This window comes from Acipenser ruthenus, chromosome 8 (genome assembly GCF_902713425.1).
Source record: "Acipenser ruthenus chromosome 8, fAciRut3.2 maternal haplotype, whole genome shotgun sequence".
NCBI lineage: Eukaryota > Metazoa > Chordata > Actinopteri > Acipenseriformes > Acipenseridae > Acipenser > Acipenser ruthenus.
In genome coordinates this window covers 3239606-3266535 of record NC_081196.1, presented here as the reverse complement: position 1 = coordinate 3266535, position 26930 = coordinate 3239606, and the positions used below count along the sequence as shown (strand labels likewise).

General features: G+C 40.1%; 1 protein-coding gene across 2 annotated transcripts in view; it reads right to left on the bottom strand.

Moving 5' to 3' along the window:
* Window positions 1-805: 805 nt before the first annotated feature.
* LOC117406660 (phosphate-regulating neutral endopeptidase PHEX-like) overlaps window positions 806-26930 on the bottom strand; it is a 35278-nt gene continuing 9153 nt past the window's right edge. Inside the window, exons 5-22 of one of the 2 annotated variants that reach the window (XM_059028075.1) lie at window positions 26304-26530; window positions 25293-25361; window positions 23873-23989; window positions 22791-22874; window positions 22015-22160; window positions 20065-20158; window positions 19567-19695; window positions 19275-19376; window positions 16886-16963; window positions 16599-16702; window positions 13768-13826; window positions 9014-9068; window positions 6552-6619; window positions 4815-4945; window positions 3664-3729; window positions 3219-3323; window positions 2908-2984; window positions 806-2513 (exon numbers count right to left, since the gene is read on the bottom strand). In XM_059028075.1, coding sequence (XP_058884058.1) covers window positions 2411-2513; window positions 2908-2984; window positions 3219-3323; window positions 3664-3729; window positions 4815-4945; window positions 6552-6619; window positions 9014-9068; window positions 13768-13826; window positions 16599-16702; window positions 16886-16963; window positions 19275-19376; window positions 19567-19695; window positions 20065-20158; window positions 22015-22160; window positions 22791-22874; window positions 23873-23989; window positions 25293-25361; window positions 26304-26530 — 1814 coding nt within the window. In that variant the 3' untranslated portion in view covers window positions 806-2410. Of the gene's footprint in view, window positions 2514-2907; window positions 2985-3213; window positions 3324-3663; window positions 3730-4814; window positions 4946-6551; window positions 6620-9013; window positions 9069-13767; window positions 13827-16598; window positions 16703-16885; window positions 16964-19274; window positions 19377-19566; window positions 19696-20064; window positions 20159-22014; window positions 22161-22790; window positions 22875-23872; window positions 23990-25292; window positions 25362-26303; window positions 26531-26930 lie in introns of those variants that run through there. The other variant, XM_059028076.1, reaches the window with a different exon arrangement.

Sequence of the window (26930 nt, the reverse complement as noted above, 5' to 3'; positions counted from 1 at the left end):
TGTATAATGGTATTTTAAACAGGATTAATTTATCTGCCTTTTTCCATACCCGCCCTTACTCTGGTCCCACCACAGTCAGATACATGACGTATTACTGTAAGTAGCTATCTAGTGTAATGTAGCCTTTGTAAAGGTGTTAGGAATGCTTTGTTGTGTCCAGTTCAAACAAAGTGTACATAAGTCAAGTTTGCTTCATTACTGATTATATGTTTTAATTACTCTGCAGATTTAGAGGTTTGCAATGCAGGATAGCATGTATTTATGTTAAAAGTTAACAAGGAGAGTACAAAATACCTGAATGTTCTCTCAATTTCAACTGCGTCTCTCTCGCTCGCTCTCTTTTTTAACCTTCAATTACAATTTGTAATTAAAACGCAGCACTGCGAGCTCCCCTGTCTGAGGAATAATGGTTTCCATAGCAACAAAGAGCTTTTCTGATTTGAGCAAAGTGGAAATGTATTTTCTTATATTCCTGTATTTTAATGATCTAAACCTGCAGTTCTCAAACCTTTTCCAACCAAGACCCTCGTTGAAGTCACCACGGTCTGCCACGGTCTACCCCACTAATGTATTATTTATATATCGTAGAGTACAGAGAATTCAGTCAGCAAACAGCTTTATATGCACAGAGAAAACTCACTTTTTTTTTAATAATTAGCTACTACGTTTTGGTTTCCACCACTGTTAAATCAATAGCATTAGTCTCCCCAGCTATTTCTACCATGCTATCAGAAGAATATAAAATATAAAATAAGTAAATGTATAAACATCAGGTAGGTTAGATTAGATTAGAATGAATTAAACAACAGCACAGTTTTATTCGATAGAATATTTATTTTGCAACTGAAGTTTAATAATACATTTAGGATAAATAATTTGCAACTGCAGTCTTAGCACATACAGCTATGCAATCCATTGTAGATTTTGTTTTTTCTAATTCAGGATATGGAGTATATATGTTATAAAATCAAAAGCAAAGTGCTGCAAAACCAAAAAAAAAAAAAAAAAAAAAAAATCCCTGAAACCCTGAGTTTTTTTAAACAATGACAAATAAAGCAAGAAATCACCTAAATATATCTAGATACAGTATATTACACAGACAAAGAAAACATATTGTTGAGGACTGTTTCCATTTTAAAGCTCTCACCAATGGCATGGCATGCCAGGACTGCAGACCCTGTTCAATAGCTCAGTATAAAACTCTTCCTTACAGTACTGTGCTGGGTCATATGAACAGACTTGAGTTTCCTACAATCTATCAGCTGGACTGCCAACAGGCTTTCGTTCCATTTATTGTACACTATCGGGTGAGTCACCACTGAAGCGAGAACCTCGTCTGGTTGAGTCAGGGAGGTTAACCCTGCTGTTATGTAATCACTGTAATGCCAAGCTTCACTGAATGATTTGCTCCAAGTAGATCAAAGTAACTACTTGGTGTGTCTCAGCATGTTCTTGATGTCTCGTTCAGACTAGAAAGTGTAGATGGTAAGATAGCTGTTAACAAACACAGTGGTCTTCGATATAAAGATTTAGTATTCAGGTTTTTTTTAAATATGTAACTCAGGGGTGTGTAATCACGGTCCTGGAGGGCTGGTCCACCCCAGGTTTAACAGGTTACAATAGCAGAACTACTTCAGAGTCTGGACGGAGGTTCAATCGGTTCAATTACACAATTTAGTACAGGGTTGGAACAAAGACCAGGAGAGGAAAGCCCAATTTAGGACAACCCTGATGATAAGAGTGATGCTCTTGTTTGCAGTACTGGAGAACCTCAAAGTTACCCCACATTTACAAACAGACTGGGGAACAGGGCTCCTGGCTTATACCAGTTACACAGCTCTCCTGGCTTATTCTTCTTATTGCTTATGTAGCTCTCTCTGGAACAGAATGACGCGGTTTAGCATTTTATTGCAAAAAGCCCACTCCAGATTTGGTTGAGAACCAAAAAAAAAAAAATCAAATGACAAGCAAATATGTTAGTCAGTGGGGTATCTGAGAAATCCAATGTACGACGTAGAGAGAGGGCCTGGAAACATAGTTGCGATGTTTTGCATTTCAAAGAACACGCAATGGAATGCAGACGCCTATTCCAGCACACAGTGACACAGGGAAGTGACTGTCACAGCACGGAATCACAGCGTTTGAAAGTTCTTTTGGAATGCATTTGCTGTAGCTCAATTATTCATTCCACCTTGCCCCTCAGACTGCAGTCTGTGCTTCTGTTTAAGAAACACGACACATCATTCCTGATTGCAGAACAATATAGCTCACATCACTCTACAAACTGTCTTAAAGCATAGGCTTGTTGTAAATTAGTTGTGAATGTTTTGGGTTTTTTTTTTGGCAGTGAATCGTAACTCCCTCTCTCGTTTTGATTTGCATTGGTGGTGTAAGACAGTCGCAGTTAGCGCTACCAGACGCGACACGATTCTGAGCCGCGGTTCATGGTCGAACTATCTGGACAGTTATAGGCTTTTCTGAACCCTTCAAAGTTGCTCATTGCACCAATAACCCTAGAAAAGAAAAGAAAACAAGGATCACACTTTAGTTTAAGGATACATTAGAAAAAAAACCTCAATAATGCCTCTACAAATATATAAACACTTAAAGCTATTAATAATATAAGCAATAATGTAATCAAAACTGTACATAATAAGGCTGTAATTCCATCAAGGGGTTCTGGTGACATATAAACCTTGAGAGTGCAAAATCCAAAGATGGATTTAAAGTCTGATATGTACAGTAGGTGGTGCCGTTACAGAAAACCTGATCATTTTTAACATGGCATGTTTGAGCTTTACATTGCAATAATAAACTGCTTTTCCTCAATCAATAACAGGTTCTCACAAGAACACATTCTGAGATGTCAACAGGTTTTAAAAATCCAGCAGCTCTTCATAAGTGTACCTGAACTGAGGAGGACTATGAGCTCCACTCTGAATCTGGTCTCTTGCAGCTTCTGGTCGGTAGGCATTACACCTCACCTGGAAAACAGTTTTTGACCATATTATAGAAAAAAAGAAACCCGATGGCACTCTATGAAATTACCTAGTCAAGAAAGGAGAGAAAAACGGTTTTGTACAGTAGCGATATATTTTTGAAACAGTAATTTATAGAACGAATACGAACATGGCCATTGTAGCCACAGAGTACATTTCAAGAGAGCAGTTCCAATATTCAAATATCGGTTCTAGCACTAGGAAATTGTCAGAACTTACATGTGCAAAGCTGAGGAAGAAGAGCTGGTTATTTGTTAATCCAATCCCAGGCAGGAGAGGCTCATCTTTCCCTGATCTCTCCTCATCAATCCATTTCCTGTAGGCCTGAAAATAAATGCACATGTATTTCAGTTGGTGCTGAACTCACTTGGTCATTTCACCTAGATGTGACCCCAACCCTTTCAATGACTTCTTTCCTGTCCTTAACCAATCAGCTGCTTCTCCTATTGACTGACATGCTTTCAGCCAGTAACATGCTTTGACCCAGAAGACACTGCTGAGGTAATATGACCCAGGAAGTGCATATTCAGAAACCATCGCTAAATAAGTTTGAAAATTGATTCTATACACACACACATATACACTGTATATATATTTTTTTTATATTTCAAAGTCTTGGTTAGCACTTCTTTAAAAAATAATATGAATGAATCAGCACAAATACCCTGAAAGCTTCCCTGATCCCTCCATTATCTGCAATGTTCTCTCCCAGTGTTCTCTTCCCTTTTACCTGGAAGACAAAAGAAAAGGGTCATGAATTGTAACAAAGATGCTGCAGAACTAGGAACAGTGCTAGAGGTGACCAGCTTCAACCAGCAGCCTCAATCGATAATCTCTATCACTGTGCCAGTCCTCAGAACCGGATCCTGGACTAATCTGAGTGGATCCTGTTCGCTACAACCACAAACTGGCAAGAAGGGTCAACACACCCATCAAGACACTCCAGTCCAGTCCAGTCAACACACCCATCAAGACACTCACATCCAGTCCAGCTCCCCGGTGTTACTGCTGTCAGTACAGATTCCTGTAGGAGGACTCTAATCAGCATCAGACTCATCCCAGGGAAATTCATTCAAGACCAGCGCTCACTCAGGGTATAAGTACAGTATAAATAATGAACCAAGAGAAGAAGGACCCCTGTGGCTTAAACAACTGCCACGTCTCACTCAGCTTCTTTTTAGTTCCCAAAACACGAGAATAGGGAAAGACACATGCAACCAAGCAGCCTTCATTCGTGCCCTTTTAAGTGCTGAGTGCATGGAACACACATTCTAAACGTGTTGAGAATATTAAAAAGAATTATGCAAGAACTCCCTCCGGTTTTCCAGTCTTTGCAGGGACTGTGTGGAGAACTGCTCTCCCTATCCCAACTTATAAATGAATGCAAAAGGAAGACATCAAAACCCAGAGCAAGGCAGTGCGGTGGAGCAATGGGATGCTGTCTGACAAAGCAGAACTTTGTTTCCTGTGTAAAACGGTGTACAGCAGCAAAGCTTGATGAATCCTTTATGAGATAAGACTGCAGCTGAACTCCACCCACTGACTCACAGCTCCTTCGCCAGCGTTTGCAGATTGCTGCTCACTGTAACATATTGGATAAGTACTTATAAAAGATTACCACAGTACATTGTCCCATGGTTATATTATGCATTTACCATATTCTTTTGCCATATATTTTTTTTAATATGCTTAATATTGCTCACTGGGTTTCAGAAAGCTTACCTACTCCTTACAATGCTTTCACTATGCCTCACTCTTTGATATGCTCTGCTTTTAAAAGTTATCTTACATTCAGCAAGTTAGTGGGATACATACATTCAAGCCAGCTTCCTTCCAGTGGTAAGTGTTGTACTGGTTGATCATGCACTGGGTCTTCTGGTTGAAGTTTGCAATGGATGTGTTGGTCCACCACTGATGCAAGTTTCCATCCTTGTCATATTTCCGACCTTTAAAAAAAGGTCATTCCGATTACCTCTTTGGAAGAATCTTAATCTCTGATAACAGTGGCTGCTGAACCGCAGACGGCGTATGCCCCAGGCAAGCTTCTTAACAACTACACAAGATCACGTATTAATGAGAAATATTCAACTGCAGGCAAAAAGCTGGACTAATGTAGTATCTTGTGCTACCCACTAGGGAGAAATGTGTAATAGAGAAATTATGCAGTTCAGTACAGGAATGCTGAAAACTCACGATGCTTTACTTATGTATAGATTTTACTTTCATGTAATCCAAACCTACTGCAAACAGAACAAAACTACGCTTGACACAAAACTGGCATTACCGTCTGTCTGCAGGGATTTCTCTGCCTGCCCTCGAAGGGACGATGGCCGGCAGTTCATCAGTTCTTTAACGGCTGATTTCTCATGGGACCGTGTTATATTGCCCTTTTCATTTCATCCTTTGACTGAACCTGTTTTTCACAGCTTCTCTGAAATGTCGCTGTATGCAGGGATAGCCGGGATGGTAATAAGACTCTTGCACAGCAGTTTGATCAGTTCCTAGTTTTACTATGTTTAATAAGACACACCTGTGCTTGGATCGCTAATGCAGCTACTGCTAAACAATGGCAGTCAGCTGATGCAGGCCCTTCACACATCTGAAGAGTGTAAAGAACATTCCGAATTTAACAGTGCAGAGGGGTTCTGATTTAGGGCTAAACCTGATAAAGCCCAATTTTCACACCCCTGCATTTTTGAAGTTAGGGTTAAACTCAATTTCAAGAAAGTCAAGAGCTATTGATAACACTTTACATGAGTCTGATGCAAAAAGATTTACACGTTAAGTACATTGTAAGTATGCATAATAATATTGTAATGTAATGTCAGTGAAGTAGCTACTATGTAAATGCACAGTAATGAGACACTGAATGTAACATGTTACCAGGCTAGTAACCTGACGGATCTATTCATTAATGTTGTGTAGATATTAGAGATTGAGGATTGATTTTCCTCAACAACGGTCAACATAAAACTATATCCCTTTTAATTAGGGTGGAAGTATATAAAAATGTAAAGCTTCTGATGTTTCATTTCTTAGGATCTAACGCTGTAGAACCCGATTTCACGCCTACACGAGCAAACAAACATGTCTTGACTTTGAGACATACAAGGTGAGTGTCAGCGTTTTCTATATCTCTAGAGCCTGTGTTTGTTGACCTCAGCACGCTCTCAGAACTCTGAGGCCTCATTAATTCAGGGCTTGACCTTGAAGCGCTTCATTGTTAAGTAGCTACCCAATCAGAAATCAATGCAACTGAAACTGGGGCAAAGGATTTTTGCTCTTTGTTACAGGAAAAATTGTCAAGCCAGATTAAGCAAAAGGACTCTGGGTCAAACTGGGTAGATGCAATGATGATATTAAGCGAAAGGACTCTGGGTCTAACTGGGTAGATGCAATGATGACATTAAGCGAAAGGACTCTGGGTCTAACTGGGTAGATGCAATGATGATATTAAGCAAAAGGACTCTGGGTCTAACTGGGTAGGTGCAATGATGGGTGTACTGTATCTGGTAGAGTGTATCACAAAGATTAGAGTTTCATTACCCTTACCATTGTTATCAAACCCATGTGTGAGCTCATGTCCAACGATCACTCCGATAGCACCGTAGCTTAAGGACCTGCGGATCAGAACCAGGCAATGCAGATGTTATACTGTAGGCATCTCTTACATTATACTTTACATAACTGTAACTATAGATCTTAGCTTAACACTTCTTACACGAAGATTTGATATCCTCCCCAAATGGACTCCAGTGGTAATTAGGTGGTAAATGCTATTAAAGACCACCCATGAATACTGGGAGAATATATTTAGAAAGCTGAGATGTGTGTGGAATTCCTGAAACACAAATAACAGTTGCTGCGATAGTCGTGAATGGGCTGTTGCATACAGAATGAGGCCTCATGAATTGTGGTTCTGATTGACAGTTTATTTTTGTATTTATATACACAGCAGTGTGCACATTTATTAGAACACCCCATTGCTTTTGTTGTTTTGATTTGTTGTGCATATGAAATCAAGCCACTTTAATAACTGAAAATCTGGGAAAATTTTAAAACACTTTATGAATTTAAGAGGCCACACATGCAATTCGTTTTCATTTGTAAGAGAAAAGGAGCACATAGCCATACATGGTAAAATGCAGGAGACTTTTTAGAAGTTGTTTAATATGCCTAATTAAAGCACAAAGTGGTCTAACATTTTCACAAAAGAGTGTCTATTGTTTCTCTATCACTGATTACTGACCACAAATTATGCAAGTATATATAAAGTCCCTATAGAGTCCCTATAGAGTCCCTTGACAAATCAGTTTGAAGCTAGTAAGGCTAAAGTTTTCCTACCACAGGAGTAGCATGTAACTCTAACTGCATTGTGTGCTTGTGTGGGGGGAGTGGGGGGGGGGGGGGGGCCGTAAACAGTTCTAACAGCTATTCAGAGGTAAAGTACACTATTATCTATGATGAATATGACAGTCGGGGCTCAAGGTGCAATCAATGCATGGCCTTTGTAGGCAGTAAATTACATCTTCCACATTTTTCAGATGCAGATAAACCAAGACTCTTGACTGGGTTTGTATCTGGCTCTGCTCACATATGAAAATCCACGGCAATATTAAGATAAATATAACATGTATACCATCCATGGTTCTATTGTTCTGCACAGAGCTAAGAAAGGTGGCACATTTTGTTAATGGCCTTACAAAACTCCCCAGTATTTTGTGCACTCAGCTTGACATGGTACAATTAAGCATTATGATCTACCTGTCAGGAACTATAAAGGTCCCAATTAATAAGCCTACGGAGTGCAATTGAGCTGAATTAGCATTCGCCTCTAGGGGTTCAGCACGGTACAACATATCATATGATGATGGCATTAAATTGGCCACCGGCTTCAAATATTAAAAAAATATGCAAGTAAATGTCATGGAGAGTAATGGTTTGATTATATTCTTCTTCTCAAATCCCCAGACAGTTACATCTTCTGAAGTACTGCAAATAAAGCAAACATGTACCAAATCTACTAACACCACACCGTTCAAATTGGAACTGGGAGTTGTTATATTAAGCCTTTTTATTCTGTATCTATATTTAACACCTGCATACAACACCATTTTTGCTTTTTTTCAGTTTTGCAAATTATTATTTTAGGCTGGGAGCAGAATATCTCATTTCACAAAGGTCAGAGTCCAATTGGACCTGGCTCTGGAGGTGAAAGCAGTGCTTTAATTAACACTTACTCCAAAGTCATACAATCCAGGATTCAGATGCTCTCAAGTTCTCCTGCCAAATTATCTTCAATGGCAATGCAGTGGCACAACAACGGCAAGGCTATGGTTCTGAACTATGCTGTGATGCCACATGGGCCTCTGCAATGCAGAGCCATTGGTATTCTAATATAACCACAATGGCATGCAGGGAAGAGACACACACGGGTGATTCACTGCAGTAATGCAGCGTGGTACCATATCAGCCACAGTGTACTCTGCAATGGGACCTGTTAACAGTGCTGTGCCAATAGCTTGGCTAAGTATTCTTTTTAATATTATAACAGGATTTTTCATGCTTATTTTTTAGAGAAGGACTCTTTACAAAATACCCTGCAAGCTTTTTTTTTCTTTTCTTCCTTCATTGAAACACATCAGCTTTAGATAATGCGCATGAAAGCAACAGAGCAAGTAGTTGTGTCAAATCACCCGTGTTAGAGGATGCAAGCGTACTGCAGGAGCCTGTATTATTATAGGAGGCTGTGTGGTTCAGTGGTTAAAGAAAAGGGCTTGTAACCAGAAGGTCCCCGGTTCAAATCCCGGCTCAGCCACTGACTCATTGTGTGACCCTGAGCAAGTCACTTAACCTCCTTGTGCTCCGTCTTTCGGGTGAGACGTAATTGTAAGTGACTCTGCAGCTGATGCATAGTTCACACACCCGAGTCTCTGTAAGTCGCCTTGGATAAAGGCATCTGCTAAATAAACAAATAATAATAATAATAATTATATTTCTGTTTGATCTCTTACCGAGGGTATTGCATTCCCCAAAAGAAAGGCTTCTGAAGTTCTCCAGCTGGAAACCCTACAAAATAAAATAGTTAAATATAAATATATATATTACATATTCTTTAAAAATGCCGTAATCATCGTTATGTTGTGTGTATGTACACTGTCATTGCTCATGTGGTTACATAGTAATCATAATGAATACTGTATATACAGTGTGGGTACAAAACATGCTTGGAACTGCTAACAATTTTTCAGCAAACTTTGCTGAATGTAGCTTCAGTATTAGCTTAAAATCCAGGCACGACAGGCCATTTAAAAGCTGTCAGAGACTGCTCATACGTCACAGTCTAATGTCTTTTAGTATTATAAATTGCTGTCATACGTCACAGTCTAATGTCTTTTAGTATTATAAATGGCTGTCATACGTCACAGTCTAATGTCTTTTAGTATTATAAATGGCTGTCATGACAGGTAAGCCAGCCAACGCGTCTCTGTTTTAGTTTGCTGGTATTCCCACGAGAGTCTGCCAGGTTTTGAGTGAGGACAAGAGATTCTCGAGTTGTCGTCTTTCCCACCCGTGAACGTGTTGAAATGACATTGAACTGACAGAATAATAATTCTCTCTGAAGCCGAGGGAAGTCAGATTCTGTTTCTCTTCGCATGATTTATATAGATCAGCCTGATGGAAGTTTTGTATAAATCAACCAGTTGCTTCTGCAGTTGCCACAAAACGTCCGAATGTTGCCTGTGTTTAAATAGTTTAAAATCTAACATGCCTATAGCAGACTACTCAGTAAACCCTGCTGAGTCCAAACTGACCTGTAATCCTACCAAGATATCAAAATGAAATGCATGCTGGCAGCAGTTGTAGAAACTGACAGAACAAGACTGCTTCATTCAAACCTGTGTGTTGGGTGGGAGCTATGTGACGCTGAGTAACTAACACACCCACTTCTGGTGACTCTCTTAGATTCAGAGATAGATATTCTGACCTGGATGTAATAGCTGTTGAAAGTTGTGCAGCATCAACGCAAGCCGAATATGCTGCTGGCGATGAAGTTAGAAAAAGACATCATCTTTATCGGTAGCTGCTGCTTGTTAGTGGTGGCAGCAGCTGAGGACGAGGGGTTAACAGGAATACGAATACAGAACGCAAGTTGAAATAGGAAATGCAATTTTTTTACAGCTTTACGGAATTGCAAATATCACCTTGGTATTATAGTAAGTTCAGCAAGAGTATCAGGCTGGTATTTAACAAGGAATCAAATGTAAACCACGAATGAGTACTACTGGATTTTTCTAATAGGAAAAATAATTCAAGGACGATGCAAGCTGCTTTTCTCTTTCCGAACAGGCAGTGAACTCAGTCAGTGCTGTCACTGGGAATGTGCTTTCACCCACCTGTCTGCCCAGCTATCATTCCATTAACGAAACACCAGCCACTCGCTGCCCATGCTGTCCATCACTGCCTATCAGTAAGCAATCTCTAAAGCCTGTGATTCAGGATGAGTCACACTGATAGTAGGCACAAAGAGAAAGGGGTATACACACTACAATGCACTGTGTGTGTGTGCGTGTGTGTGTGTGTGTGTGTGTGTGTGTGTGTGTGTATATCTCTATAAATAATATGATATATAAAACAAGTATCTTCATTTTTACAATTGTCCTAATTCAAATTTTAAGTGAAAAGTAAGGGCTTTTCTGTGGGTTTTGGTGGTTATTAAGTAGACGGAATCCTTACTTATTTAAGGGAAGTGGAATACATTAAGCTTCAATTAAGGGATTAGTCTGTAGGAGTATGTAAGGTTCCTTCATTATAATTGAGGGGTGATTTTTGTTTTCATGGGCAAATGCATGGGATTTTAAATGATTTTCATCTCCTAGATACACAGATATAAATGAGGTAGTGTGATTGAAATGTAAGGCAGCAAATGACTAATTCACCATCTGCAGAAATGCCTGCCCTGAGTTCATGAGAAATGCTCTGAGGCACTCACAACAGGGTGCACATCAAGTCTAGCAGATAACAGTCTTCTGAGCGGATACAATTCCAGAACACACCAAGTACACTTCATGCATCTACTCTAGTTACAGATATCCACCACACTCGCTTATTCATCAGCTACCTGGACTTTTTGGTGACGTTTATTATTTGCATATGTTTGTAGCTCTACATAGCAGACATTGAATAAAGGAGTAAGATTGTGGCACTGCTGTTTCAAAGTATGCACATGGTTTGTGGCAGAACCCTCAGTGGCCATGCAGGCTTCTTTCAAGCCATTGCAGTCCTGGACCTTGTTCCATCCATGTCATGTATTATTGAATGGAGCAGTCCACAGCCTTGATCCAGTTCAGGTCTTGATTGCACTTAACTAATTACGGACCTGGCTGGAACAGGGTCCTGATTCTGAATGTACTAAGAGAGGCTCGAGTGTGCACCACTGCGGTACAGTGCAGGTATGTGAAGGGCTGCAGCTACAAGTGAAGCGCTCGATATGAACCGGGAGCAGACAGCTTCCTCATTCATTCTCAGCGAGTAAACGCCAGCCTCCTAGGAATACACAACACTAAGAAGAAGAACAAAAAAAAAGACACAGATCCTGAGCCCCAGAGAAATCGAGCTGTTTGAGTTTCTTTGTGAGTAAAACTGGTCAGCAACGGTCTGTTAATTTTACATTTCTGCCCATTACAGCTAATAGGCTAATGGAGTGTTTATCCAGGCCCCTGGCATGGGATCTCTGAGGAGGTTTCTCATCCTGTATAAAATATCTATGTCAGACAGCAGGCTGTAAGAAAGGGCCACATCAACTTAATGAAGCAACGGGGTTCGTTAACTTGAGCAGGAATCACGAGTAAATGGCATCAACAACAGAAGTGAACTCAGACAGCAACTCACAGGATAACAGAATAATAAAGAAAAACACTTTACACTGGTATCTCGAACAACACGAATTGCAATGTAATAACATGGTTGTTACGGCTATATGGTCGCAGCCACAATGCAACATCATGCTCAGTTACAAAATGAAAAAGGTTGCCAGTTGCTAGCGTCGTTTGTAATTACACTGTATTAACACAAGAGGCTGTGCATGTACGATGTAACTACACATGCAGCAACAGTGTACTTACAGTGTAGTTAGAGACACTCAATGTAAAGAGTGTTACGAAGTCTTACAGCAGCTTTATAAAGCAGCCCAGGGCTTCTGAGAATATACAACCAGGAATAGACAATATTTTTATTAAAAGGCGTCTCATATGGGCAAAGGGTCGGAATGCTGTAGATTGAAAGAGATATACATGAACTGCTTATTTATCCTTTACTTATAAGTGCATATAATGGCATATATGGGGTTTCCTAATTCGCAATGTATTCATATAATAATAATAATAATAATAATAATAATAATAATAATAATAATAATAATAATAATAATAATAATAATAATAGGTATCTTCACTGCTTATGTTTCCTTTATTTATAAATATATTGAAATGTTTGGACTCTAATAGGATTTCCTTATCCACAGTACATTCATTTTGGAGATGTAATGACTTTCTGCACAATTGGCAGAGGGCACCTCAGAAAGAGATGCCAGTGTCTTGATACCTCTTGGTATTCTGTCAATGCATTCTTGTGCAGAGGGGAAAAGGCACTGAGAGCACCATGAAAAGAATCAATCCACCACCGACGAGAAAACAATATCCACTGATCTCAGACTGATCAAAGAGCATGGCAGACCCCCTGCAGGGAAGACAGATAATCGCTGGTAATCAGAACCCCTTTGTATTATTCAGCATCGGCATGGCCACACTGGATCAGAACCCCTTTGTATTATTCAGCATCGGCACGGCCACACTGGATCAGAACCCCTTTGAATTATTCAGCATCGGCACGGCCACACTGGATCAGAACCCCTTTGAATTATTCAGCATCGACTCACAGAACAAAGACTTTGAGACAATGTCTCCCGCTCACAGAACAAAGATTTTGAGACAATGTCTCCCGCTCCCAGAACAAAGACTTTGAGACAATGTCTCCCGCTCACAGAACAAAGACTTTGAGACAATGTCTCCCGCTCACAGAACAAGGACTTTGAGACAATGTCTCCCGCTCACAGAACAAAGACTTTGAGACAATGTCTCCCGCTCACAGAACAAAGACTTTGAGACAATGTCTCCCGCTCATAGAACAAAGACTTTGAGACAATGTCTCCCGCTCACAGAACAAAGACTTTGAGACAATGTCTCCCGATCACAGAACAAAGACTTTGAGACAATGTCTCCCGCTCATAGCACTAGTTTTGCTCAATGATCATCTTAGATTTTCAACAAAACCATTAAGGCATGTCTTGTGAATCCTTTTTGGTTTGATATGACAAAAGCATAGCAAAGTGTAGTGAAGCATGGTAATACCATAGTGAAAGTATGGTCAGTCATAGCTACAGTGCTGTAGGTATGGTAAAACAAAAAACACATGAAAGTATTGTTACTGTATGTTTGCTTTTATTTTATTAAAGGGAAATTTAAACATATGATTAATACCAGTAGGTAGTCACATGCTGACTTCATAGGTTTCCCTATTAAATATTTTGGGTGAGAAATGTAAGTTAAGTTTACTTACAGTAGTTTCTTATAAGCTTTACCCAATGAGCATTTATCAAGTTAACGAAAAAGGGAAAACACAGCATATCAACCATAACACCTTGTAGCACAATTAGCATTGAAGAACAGCATTCTTAAATGGCAAAATGACAGTATTAAAAAGCACTTACTAATCTGATTGGTCGAAGAGCTGTAGAAAGCATTGACAGTGGTGGGATTGGTAAACCACCTGGGTTAAGAGAAAGAGAGACAGAACTTTAGAAATCAGTTCACAGGAGAAACATGTTGCTATACAATCACGTTGTTGATACAGTAGTCTTTGGTTGCTTGATCCTTCTGTATTGTTATTATAAGTAGTCAAATGCAATTGCTTTAATAATAGGCCTCTATGGATATTGCTGTGGATCCAGCTCCCAGTCTCAATACTGTACCATACCAACAATATGTATAGGGCGTCATTCCTGCACAATAGAAGCATCACAGGGCACTTCACAAACCACATTGATTGTTAATAGAAGTGACTGGCACCTGAACTCTATCTGCATATTGGGGACTAACACTAAACTGGACAGTGTTTGCTGATCTCAAACTACAGCTTAGGCTCACAAGGAGAAAGCAACAGGACTAACACCATGAGTTGCATTTTGAAATCAAAGAGCTGGCAGCCAATGCAAGACCCTTGGACCTGGAGTAGTAAAATGTGATGCACGTTTTCTGGAGGCTGTGTGTTGTATCCACTGCAATCTGCTGCCAATCGTCTCTTTGAACGCCATTGTCTTTGAATGAACCCACAATGGAAAGCTGCCAATTATTTCCATCAGGCACACAGTACAGTTTGTACCGGCTTTGAAAGCAAAGTCACGCTTGGGAAAGGACATTGTGCAAAGCATAAAAGTGTTTATAAGGGTGTGTGTGTGTGTGTGTGCGTGCATGCGTGTGTGTGAGTGCAATGACCTCTGTGTCGTCCTTTCCTCTTCAACTCTGAGTGCTCAGTCAGGCTGTGAAGAAAATGCTTTGAAATGCTCTTGCTGAGACCTGAATGAACCCCCTCACAGACGAGGGGGGGGGGGGGCCGCAGTTCACAGAAGTGCACCGTCTTTGCAAGATTTATATGTGACCAAAGGATCTTGGAGATTTCACAACAAATCTCAGACATCTTACGATGAGCCTACTGCGTATTGCCCTCCAAACACAAGCCCTTACACATCACCTGTCTGCTGTCTGAGGGTTAGACTCGTGCTCTACTACAACACTGCAGCGTACATTTACATCATTTATTGCAGCAAGATGAATATTTCATAATTAGGCAGGGAGGTAAATAGCAACTTGGGGTTTCTTCAGCGGCACAGAGCTTGTTTGTTAAAGTGCTACCAATAGTGTAAAGCAGCAAATTAATGACTTGGGGGAGTGTGGAAATGCTACTGTGCGGACGCCACATCTTAATGACTTGGGGGAGTGTGGAAATGCTACTGCGTGGACGCCACATCTTAATGACTTGGGGGAGTGTGGAAATGCTACTGCTTTGTCAAACGAACAGAGATAAATAAAGCGCAATGCACTAGCTCTAGTAAGTCTTCTCTCACTCCCCCCTTCTACATTTCTCATTAGCTATGTAAAGCTGTAGCACAGCAGTATGGATCCATTCCTTTGCTAAGCCTGGGGATTTACCTTGTATACAATTTGTGTGTTACCAGGATATTATTCTGGGCTCAGGTGCCACCCAGATGAAACAGTCAAAACTCAGAGCCTAACACAGTATTAATTGTGTCTTCAGTGAAGAGCATTGCACCTGATCAGCCCCACTGGGAGGCTGCACACACCATCTGAATAATGTGGTCTGGAGGAATCCCCCTGGATACATAGGGAATCCTCAGCTCAACATTGGGAAAGTCAATATCGTCTACCAGTTTCACACAGACAATGGCAGTCTATGCAGTAAAACTTTATAATATAAACCAGTAGTGGACCCTAACATTGATATGATACAGCCATCTGAAATGTCTATGTATCGGATCAGTATCAGATGGCTCGGATCAGATGGTTTGTAACAGAAGGGAAATGACGTTACATTAAAATGAACTGTACTGTTTAATTATTATTTAACTATACATTATAAAAATAAAGTACAGGGTGCCTGTACATGGTAATGCTTACTAATCAGGGTTCTATTCCTTAAATAATCAAATTCTTCAGCTGTCTTTCCTCCATGATTTTGTAATATTGTTGTTGAAGCCGACACCCAGGGATCCTTCAAGAAGCTGCTTGATGAGATTCTGGGATCAATAAGCTACTAACAACCAAACGAGCAAGATGGGCCGAATGGCCTCCTCTCATTTGTAAACTTTCTTATGTTCTTCTTATGTTCTTATATATATTTGTGCAGCAACTGGATGTGCTGTGAGTCCTGTGGAAAGCAATCCTACTCAACCTCCTCCCCCTTCCCCAACAGACTGGCATTACAAATATTGTGAAGGTACTTTTCCTGTCTTCTAGCAGCAATCATTTGTCATACTGTAGCTTAGGGACAGAGCCACATTGGTTAGCAGTCATGCCCTCTTTGCCTGTAGCTTTACCATTAGGATCTATTGATAAATTAAACAGTCCTTGTTTATTACAATTAACATCATTGACCTGATATTGGATAGACTAGTCCCTGTGAGGAGTTCTCACTAATAACGCTGTTTTCAAGCCAGTACTTCATTCTAAGGTCATCTACACGACCCTGTTATCTTATTAGCACGTATTTAAACTTTTTAAAACCAATCGAGGAGCGACTAATTAAATAAGATCCCTGCAAGGTTCAAAATAAACAAGCCTGCGCTGCTTGACTTTAAAAAATAAATCTATTCTTGTATTCTCCCACAATACAATATATTAATAGGGCAAGCAGTTCAACTCAATAGCATAGATCAATGTGTAAATAAAGTGACTTCATAGCTTGCAATTATAAGGCTCTCCTGTAGAGAGGAGTCAATAAAAGGGTGTTGCATTGTATACTTACTGTGTCCTGGGGACTTTTGTGCGAAGCCAGCCAAAATCAGACTGCGCTTTGAATCGAAGGGTTTGCAGAACATTCCCAAAGTAATCCTTCTCAGAGAAACTCAGCTGCAAAAAGAAAAGCACCAATCAGACACACCGTCCCACCTGTAGTTCCAACAGAGCATAGAGAACTCTCCTCTCTCAGACGGTTCCGATTTGGGTTGGGGTTTTAAAAATACTTGCAGGCTCAGTAAGAGGCAAATCTCACACAATTACTGGGCAAGGAACAAGAAGCCTGGAATCACATACCTGTTTAATGTCTTCATTCACGTAGGTGTCATTCATAATAAAATCAGGATATCCTACTTTTCCAAGGACTGCATGAGCCTATTAAAAAACAGTAACGATTAGCTCAGTAATATTATTATAAATAACTAAATAACCCAAGAGGTACATTTGTTCAAAACCTGTTCCTACACAGACTGTAACGATCATCAGGTTGAGAGGAGGCAACCTCATGTACAGATGCAGTCTGGATGTGAACTCGGCACACTAGAATCATGTCAAAAACAACACGCCATCATAGAGGGGCTATAGCTTTGATTCTGACAAAGATTTGTCTTTTATGTTGATGCATTTTATAACCACCTCGTGAATAACCTGATCTGATGCATCCAAAGTTGAATATGATTGTTAGAAGTATGGAATACCAAAAAAATAGAGAAAAAACGGTATGTTTTGCATTTTGATTAGCGTGCCAGTTATAAAGACAGCTGCTGAGTTACAGAGGAGAGGTGGGGTCGCTTAATCTTTAAAGAGAATAGCTCTGGCTTTCACCGGTAAGTGCCTTATGTTAAGTTTCCTTCTAAGGAAACCACATGCATTTTCAGAGAGGTAATCAGAGACGGAGAGGGTTAATTAGAGGAAGTAAAACCTCTTTTTGTTTTAAAGCTGGCTCAGCCCTTGAATCGAGCTGGCTCTTCCAGAGCTGCTAACAATGGTATTGAGCAGCCAGGAGGTGGAGGTGGTTTAATGATAGGATTTCAGAAACATTTCTGATGGGTTTCCTTCCTACAGTGTCCAAAATAGAGTTTGAGTCCTTTTTGTAGCTCTTGTGATCAGGAATCTGATAAGCAGCTAGGAGGTGTGTGTGTGGGGGGTAGCTGTCCTCCCCAGGGCCCATGGAAAGAAATTAGATAATGCTATTGAGATTACTCAATTACACGGGGGGGGGGGGGGGGGGCGTTTAATTATATTGCTCTGCTACTGTGGAAAAAGCAGAGCAGAGCAATGAAACCAGGCTGGTAGAGGTATGAAACAATCATCTACAAGATTCTAGGACAACAACCACAGGCCATAGGGAGAGCTGTAACTGTAACCTAGTTTCAGTTCCATTGCATTATTCTAAAGGAGGGTTTACATTAACAAGATGATACATTCGGTAGGGTCCGTTTATCTGGTTCTGGATTCTTGCACATCCATGTTAAAGCCTGGCTCTTTTTGTACAGTGGTTAAGATGCTTGCCAGTTTGTGCCCAGCCTCTGCCCTGTTACATCAGAACCCCACTGTGTGCCCAGGTCTACTGCATGTACAGCAGAGTAGATTACGTACAGCTCTGAGACGCACCATTGGGTTCGGAGATCGCTAAACTCATTAAAGGCATCATCGCAGGGAGTTCACAATGTCTCTCTTGGCACTTGGTTCATTTATAGTTGAAAGTCTTTAACGAGTTCCTGACACATTTCACCCAAGAAGCATCCCATAAATCGAACCTAGCTAATTAGTTGCTGCTGTCTCCTCAGGGGCTTTCTTCAAAGGAGGCAGACCCCTCAAGCGATTTTACATTGAGCTGCTGTTAGTGTTTTAGTATGCTCTCAGTCTGGGTTTTCTCTCCATCTGTCTCCCTCTCTCACTCTCTCTACCTGTATCTCTCTCTCTCTCTACCTGTATCACTCTCTCTCGCCCTCTCTCACTCTCACTCTCTCTACCTGTATCTCTCTCTCTATCTCTGTATATCTCTGTCTCACTCTCTCTCTCTCTATCACTCTCTCTACCTGTATCTCTCTCTCTCTACCTTGATCACTCTCTCTCTCGCTCTCTCACTCTCACTCTCTCTACCTGTATCTCTCTCTCTCTCTCTCTCTCTCTCTCTCTCTAGTTTAAAAAAACAGTAAATGACAGCTGGTTTTTGGTCTCGCTCCGGTACATTTCTCTACTGCGCTGCCGCCCGGGCTCCACTCAGTACCAGTAAATGGCAGACAGGGGCAGCAGGTTAAAACACAATTTCTTTTGTATTCACCCCGTCTCTTCACACTGCCTGCACAGCGTACAGGTTATTAAAGAAGCCGACGTCCCTGTACATTGCACTCAGCAGCTAAATCCACCCGAGCACAGATGAACAGATTGGAAAAGATCTTGTGACGGAGACCTGTGGATACGCGTGCAGCTGAAAACAGCCTCTTTAATTCCTGCTGAATCTACACAGACTGGGAACTCCTTCCGGTCATGCAATCCGTATGCATGGAATGAAAACATGTGTACCTCTTTATCATTTTGTATAAAATACATAGGGTAACGCTATAAATGAAGTGTCTATAATTACTGTGTATTTACATAGTAGTTACTTACACAATTTATGCATCTATGTATGTATGTATGCATGCATGCATTTATTTATTTATAATAATAATAATTTGACCTTGTCTTTTGCTTTGCTTTTCGTTTCTTCATCCATCCAGTCATTCTCCTTGTCCAGCATGTCTATAAAAGCCCATCGGATTCCTTCAATCAGCTCCTCCATCTGAAGAACAGAGCAGCAGCTAGTTAGAATCTCTGAATAATAATAATAATAATAATAATAATAATAATAAAACTTCTCCCACATGCTGTGCATTTCACACATTGCTAATGTCTTCTTATCAAACCCTCTGTCTAAATTCACTTCTAAGTTAGACCCAGATCAGCGCACTGTTGAAATGGGCCCCACCCACCATGTGTTTCTTATCCTCCTGGAAGTGCTGGTCCACAAACATCCTCCCCGAGGCGTAGGCCAGGGTGTTCTCAACATAGTTCACACACTTATCCCAGCGGGGAGTCAAGGAGGTGGTGCCAGTAGTCACCTGAATACAGTGCAGGACAGAACATCAGCAACGCCCTTTACAATTACAAATACCCTTCTGAACACATGAACCAAGCTGGTGCTAATACGGGATTTCAATACACGCACACACGCACACACACAGGAGTGTTAGAACACCTTGAGATTTGTAATGTATAACCTTCATGTAAATAGTGGGGTTTTGTGTTTTTGATCTTGTTAGTATTGTAAATAATGCTCTGAATGAATCTCAGTTGAATTAGTGCTGTTGTAAGTGGGATCTGCAACTCAAAGTAATGAATCAGTGCGTTCAATGAAGCCACAGCTTGCGGTGCAGACAGTGGATTGTTTTCACTGATTCACCGCTTCCATAAACACCACTGTGACTCACCCGTGAAAAATCCTGAAACCTGTAGAGGAAGCGGCGGCTGAGGCTGCTCATCCGGGTGTAAACGAGCGACCAGACGAGGTAGTTAGCGATCGTCCTGGAGCGAGGGGGGCATGCAAAACACAGTCAAACCAAGCCTGCAACAGATCTGAATCTAACAATTCTGAAGTTACACCTTGATCTAATTCACTGTACTGCATATTATTATTATTATTTATTTCTTAGCAGACGCCCTTATCCAGGGCGACTTACAATTGTTACAAGATATAACATTATTTTTACATACAATTACCCACTTATACAGTTGGGTTTTTTACTGGAGCAATCTAGGTAAAGTACCTTGCTCAAGGGTACAGCAGCAGTGTCCCCCACCTGGGATTGAACCCACGACCTTCCGGTCAAGAGTCCAGAGCCCTAACCACTACTCCACACTGCTGCCCCATTGAACTAGATATTCTCCTAGTCCTTTAATCAAAATCACTAATTATTTACACTTTATCTTTACTTAATGCTGCTAGTAAGTGTTTAAAGCTGTTGATTAACCAATCAAACGAGCAAGATGGGCTGATTAACCAATCAAACAAGCAAGATGGGCTGATTAACCAATCAAACAAGCAAGATGGGCTGATAAAACAACCAAACGAGCAAGATGGGCTGAATGGCCTCCTCTTGTTTGTAAACTTTCTTATGTTCTTATGTTCTTAACCCTTTATGCATACTGATGAATTGATGAATGCCAAATTATTATAAGAAAGTAAACATAATAGCTAGTAAATACTTTCAATTTTGTTATTAAATGAATGACTTCTCTAAATGGTGTTTTTGTTTCATTCTGGAACTAATTGTGCTAATAACAGTTTGTTATAAAAGCATTGTCCCACTGTCCGATTAGCCCAAATGAGCAATAGCTAAGGAAAGTAGCTTTGACAGTTATAAGGTTAAGGTTATACATTTTTACAGGCTGAAATAAAAAGCTCGTCAAGATAAGTGTGTTGTAAAACCCAGTACAGCGTTTTACATTTGTTAACTTGTGATTACATTAGCACTGCCCTTTACATAGCACACTGATAACTACAAGGATTCAGAATCACTAATAATCTGGATTGGTGCTTTGTATTCAAGTGAAAACAAAACAGGGAACATACCTGTGCAGTACTGTAACCTAAATGACTGATTAAATAGCTGTACTTCAGTTAAAACGTTAACGCAGTAACAGCCACACTGTATAACACAAGGTACTACTGTCAACGAAACTCTCACAAGATGCTACGGGCTGTTCTTACTGCACCTGAATCTAGGCTGACTCATTAAGAACGGTGGAAATCAATTGCACAGAAGTGTGTTCTGTCAAGATCACAAGATGCATGAAATGATCTCAGGAACTTGACATTTCAAACTGTCACATCACGAATATTTCCTTAATGAGCCACCGTATTAATCAGCCTTCTTCAAATTGGAACTGTAAAGTCTACTGGCCCCGCCTGCTTCTGTACAAGACCAGAGAGCAGGTGAGACCAGCAGAGGTGAAAGGTCACAGTGTCACATGACTACTCAGGAGACATAGGGACCTTCTTTCAAGCACCTTGGATTTTACTAGTCAGCTCGCAAAACAAGAGAAGGACATTCGGTAACACTTTACATAAAGTGTCTCCAATTACTGTGTATTTACATAGTAGTTACTGAGTAAATACATGTGTACTTACACAGAATTACAATGTACTTAACGTGTAAATCTGTTTGTACAATATAATCCTAACCCTGACCCTTTTCTGATACAACTGTGTACTTACATATATCGTGCAAAATGATTTACACATGAAGTACCATGTAACTATGCATAATAACATTGCAATGATGTGTAAGTGCACACCGTACACAGTAATTAGACCCACAATGTAAAGTGTTACTGTAAATGTTCCAGTGAGCAACACAGTATTTCAGTGAAGTTCTTGCCTCTTCTCCGTTGTCTCTAGAAGCTTGAAGAGGTCCTTGAAGTACTGGGGGGCTCGTACAATCACGTGCTCTGATGCATTTAGAGATTTCAGTTCTGGATACAGTTTGGTGTCTGTCACTGCTTTGATGTACCCCAGCCAGTCAAACTAAAAAGAAAGCAAAATCGTTTGCCATTGAATTGATAAATTTATTTTAGTATTTTCAAAAATAACACACGCATACAGAATTAGTGTTCAATTATTAGTCGGTGCACCAGGAGAAAAAAATAATCTATATATTTTCAGCATACAAAACACATTTTTTAAAAAAGTTGTATTTCAAAATGTTCCTTTGTTACATTTCTTTCCAAATAGTACAGCTATGGACAAAAGTTTTGCACCACCCTATAGAATTTACAAATTTTGCTTCATAAAGTCAAATGAAACCTGGTGAATAATGTTATGTGAACATATTGAATTGCATACCGCTATGTAGTTTTTCATATACTGACAGCAATTCTAAAATGTGACATTTCAAAATCTAACATGAAATACTGTACTACTATTATGGCTTCCCGTAGACTTTTGCGATATCATTTTGTATTTTCTTTGATTACATAATGTCAAATAAAATATCTAAATTATGTTCATATATATTGTTTTAAAGTTTTGTTTCAATCCTAAAATTCTAGGTGATGTAAAACTTTTGGCCATAGTTGTACAGTCCTTTTTTCCTTATCTTTAATGTTATTTTAACAAAATAATATCGTTTTCAATATTAATGAATAAAACCCCTACCTGTGGCACCGTTCTCTGCAGTCGAGATAAGCTGTACTTATTGTACATCGCCTCGGTGGTTCTGTTTTCAAATGGAATCAAGATCTGTGGAGAGACTGGCAGTCATTAAACTGAAGACAGAGTGATCATTCATATCTGAACATGAAATGCATTTAATTGTAAGTGTGTGTTTGCAACAGCCTGAGCCCAATGAAAATGAAAAGCCTGCAGAGGCATTAAGCAGGCACAAATTAACCAGGCGGTGAGGGGTATTGTGACTGTACACAGGGGAATGCTGAGACATGTGTTTATTGCATTTCTGTTCAATTATCTGCTCATCTAAACTCTGGCAAGTTCTGGCATATAATTTGTATTTTAGATGGCAAGCCATTGAGAAAGAAGCAAGCTCCTTTGTGTTCAAGTGACAAATAATTTCATGTTCGTCCCTGTCAGTGAGATGAGATGAGGTAAAAGCACCACAACCACGAATGCAGCTGAGCGCAGCTATTTTACATAGTGGTTAAGGTGCTCGCTTTAATCAAAGTCACTATCAGGCTGCAAAATTGCTATGAAATTATTATTTGAAATATTATTCTCTATATAACACGAATAAAGCTGAAAAACATTCCAAATCTTCACTGATTTACAAAAACACCCTCAATATTGTGAATTACCAGAGTTCATGTTCAGGATCATTACTGTCAAAAATCACTTTGGGTAACTCTGATAATTACCTCTGTATTGGCTATTATTGCATTTTTAATAGATGAATTATTGCCAAAAAAATTACTGGATTTGACCAGATTTACCAAAATATGTTCACAGACTTTACCAAGGTCAGTCTCTTAAAAAAGGGCTAAAAGCTGTTGAGAAACAGCTAAATACAACTAGTGTACCCACTGCAAATGCCCCGAAAAGTTTAGAATGCTCATTCTAAAAAAACAGCGACTTTGTGACCCCTTCTTGATCTTTCTGTTAATATTCCACCACACAAGAGTATTTTCTGGTGCAATGCAGTATATACTGTGGACTGTACCACCGGCACTCAAACGTTAGACATGGTGCTCAGAAGTGACTTCCAGTGTTCAAAGGCCAGTCCACACCTCAGCCAGCCTCGTCTCCAGCTGCAGCACTTCCTTCATCTGTGTCTCCGCCTCGGAGGAATTGGCTCCCAACAGGACCGCCGAGTCAATCATCAGCTTCAAAAGGGCATCCCTGTACTGGAAACAAAGCCTGCTTTTCAAAGGACAGGACAAATACAAGGAGGGATTCAAGTGCAATGAGCTACAGAGCCCAGGTGACAATTACTTCATGCTGGCATAGAAGCTCTGCTTGAATTGAGGGCCAACGCAAGCCACATTTACACAGTACTGGCATGTTCGTGGACAGGCTGGCATGCAGTTAGTTGAATTGCATGTGGTGAAGAGAGACAAAAAACTATTTTAGCAGAAATTTTGCGTTAAGATGTAAAACTTATTCTGAAACAGGGGTGGCCAAAGTTGGCGTTTCCACTCCTGGTCTTTGTTCCAACCCTGTTTTAAATTGTTTAATTGAACTAATGAAACCTCCATCCAGACCCTGAAGTAGTTAATTATATCACTTGTTAAACCTGGAGTGGAATAGCCCTCCAGGACCGGGATTGGACACTCTTATTCTTAGAGATCTATGCCACCTGGTGGCTATCTCCTGTCATTGACTCACGCATGTATAATGGGACATTGCATCTCTTAAATGCACACAGCACTGTTATATGATTCTTCATCTCCCTATTTTAATAATATAATCTGTTAATAAAAAGAATAATATGATGTGTGTCATCTATTTTCCTCTTAGTGTTTTTCAGTTGTTTTAAAATCTTTGTTTTATTCTCTTGTGTTTGTGCTCTGAAGTTGGTCTTCTCATTTGTCAAAGCCAGACACTTCGGGGGAAAAGTGTTTAAATGATGTCCAAGGTATAAACAAGCAAAAGGACAAGATCTAGAAACAGCAGCATTACTGGGATTCATTAGGAATCCAGGGGCATACATATTTTCATTGTATCTTAACTCTATTGATTGGGAATAGATTTAAACATGATTCTATACTACAAGTCAGCTACATGCACACATTAAACTGACAAAAAGCAGAATGACAAGAGGACCGGTGATGTTAATGTTAATAAAAGCCAAGGTTATTAAGTTGGCATATGCAAAGTTGGCTGTAACTTTACCAAGCCACAGCGGAGCATAAAACATGCATGCCATCCTGACATTTACAACAGCCAGCTGTCTACTAGACTGTTTCCAAGAAAAGAAAGAGACCTTCAGATAAAGCTGAGGGACACACAGGATCCTGAACACAAGTTACCAGAAATGACCTCTGTTAATAACACATTGACTAGCCTGGAATAACAAAAGTTGGAAAGCACAGCAATATGTATTTGGAGGCAGATAACAAAGAGAGAAGTTCTGGCCTGTTTTAAAAAGACACACAGTTTTCCAAAGCAAACAGATTTATGTACCAAGTAAAACAAGACAAGACTTACTGCTTCAGCCTCTGTGCTGTTATCAAGGTAATCCTCCCTGGATGACAGAGCTAAAGGCGCTTGGTCCAGCTGTTAAAAGACAACACATAGATTGGAAGCTGATGGGCTTGTGTAAAAAAAAAAAAATGAAGCATTTTATAAGCAACAGCCTTTTTCTGGCTATAACAATGCTTTCTTTCTTTCTTTCTTTCTTTTATTCATTCTTTCTTTCTTTCTTTCTTTCTTTCTTTCCACTTGCTATAAAAAGACTTTGGAAGTCACATTAAACTAATCTGTGAACTTTGAATCAATGTCATTACTGGGTAAAAAACCCAACAACAAAAATGAGTGTGTTTCATTAAACCAAGGGAAGCTGGCAATGACAGGCAAAGGCATTATAAAAAAGAAAGAAAGGATATGCTATCCTCCGACTGTGTGGTCGGGTGGTTAAAGAACTGGGCTTGTAACCAGGAGGTCCCCGGTTCAAATCCCATCTCAGCCACTGACTCATTGTGTGACCCTGAGCAAATCACTTAACCTCCTTGTGCTCTGTCTTTCGGGTGAGACGTAATTGTAAGTGACTCTGCAGCTGATGCATAGTTCACTCACCCTAGTCTCTGTAAGTCGCCTTGGATAAAGGCATCTGCTAAATAAACAAATAATAATAATTTCTGTAACTACGACTAGCTCATGTTTTATATTTAAAATGGTTTTATCGAACATCATTCAGTAAATCTAACTTGTATTCCCTATATTTGTCTCAAACATGTACAGTTGCGATAGAAACGTGTTATACCAGATATTTAAATATATTTATTTGCCAGGACATTTTTGCTAAACGTGAATGGAAATGCATGCCATGGATAATATATAGAATTATATGGTTAGCTTCAATTGCGAAAAACAACATATATTTTCACACTGTATGTTCATTATATGAAGGTTTTTTCTCGACAGGGGGGATGGAACATATAAGACCATGTGACTCAGGCTCTTGGACTGTGGCAGTACCGTACGCAGCATGCTGTTTACCTTGATGATGTACTGGTTGGAGTTCTGGTCGTCAGTGGACACGTACATGCGGAGCAGCACAGAGCCGCTGTACTGGCCGCGCAGCTGAGCCAGCGTCTGCACCAGGCTGAACTTGTGCTCCTCCCAAGCCCACTGGGAGCCGTGGCTGTTTCCCAGCACAGGCCAGCGGAGGGAGGGGTACTTCAGCAACTTCATCAGGGGCTTGGCGTCCTCTATCTCAATGGCAGCTGGGTGGAATGAAGATCATTAGCATGGATGAGTGTTTGTTTAAATGGCTGAAACAGCATTTCAGTACCACTGTGGTTACTTATCGATTATTATACACAACCTTGTGTGGAAGTACAGTGGGGTTTACAAAAGACGCTAGCAACTGCCAACGTTGTTTTCATTTTGTAAAAGAGCATGCTGTTGCACTGTAAACTGCACAACCATATGTGTAGCTGATGTGTTATTACAGTGTAATTACAGTGCAGTTAAGGACACTCCATATAAACTATTACCAACATTGCTATTGCAAACCAATCCAATAAAATAAAAAAATAGATTTCGGAAAGTAGATTTAAAAAAAAATGAAAAAAATAAAAAGAGGTGAAGAGAGCCTGATTGTGATGGCTCTTTTTTTCCCCC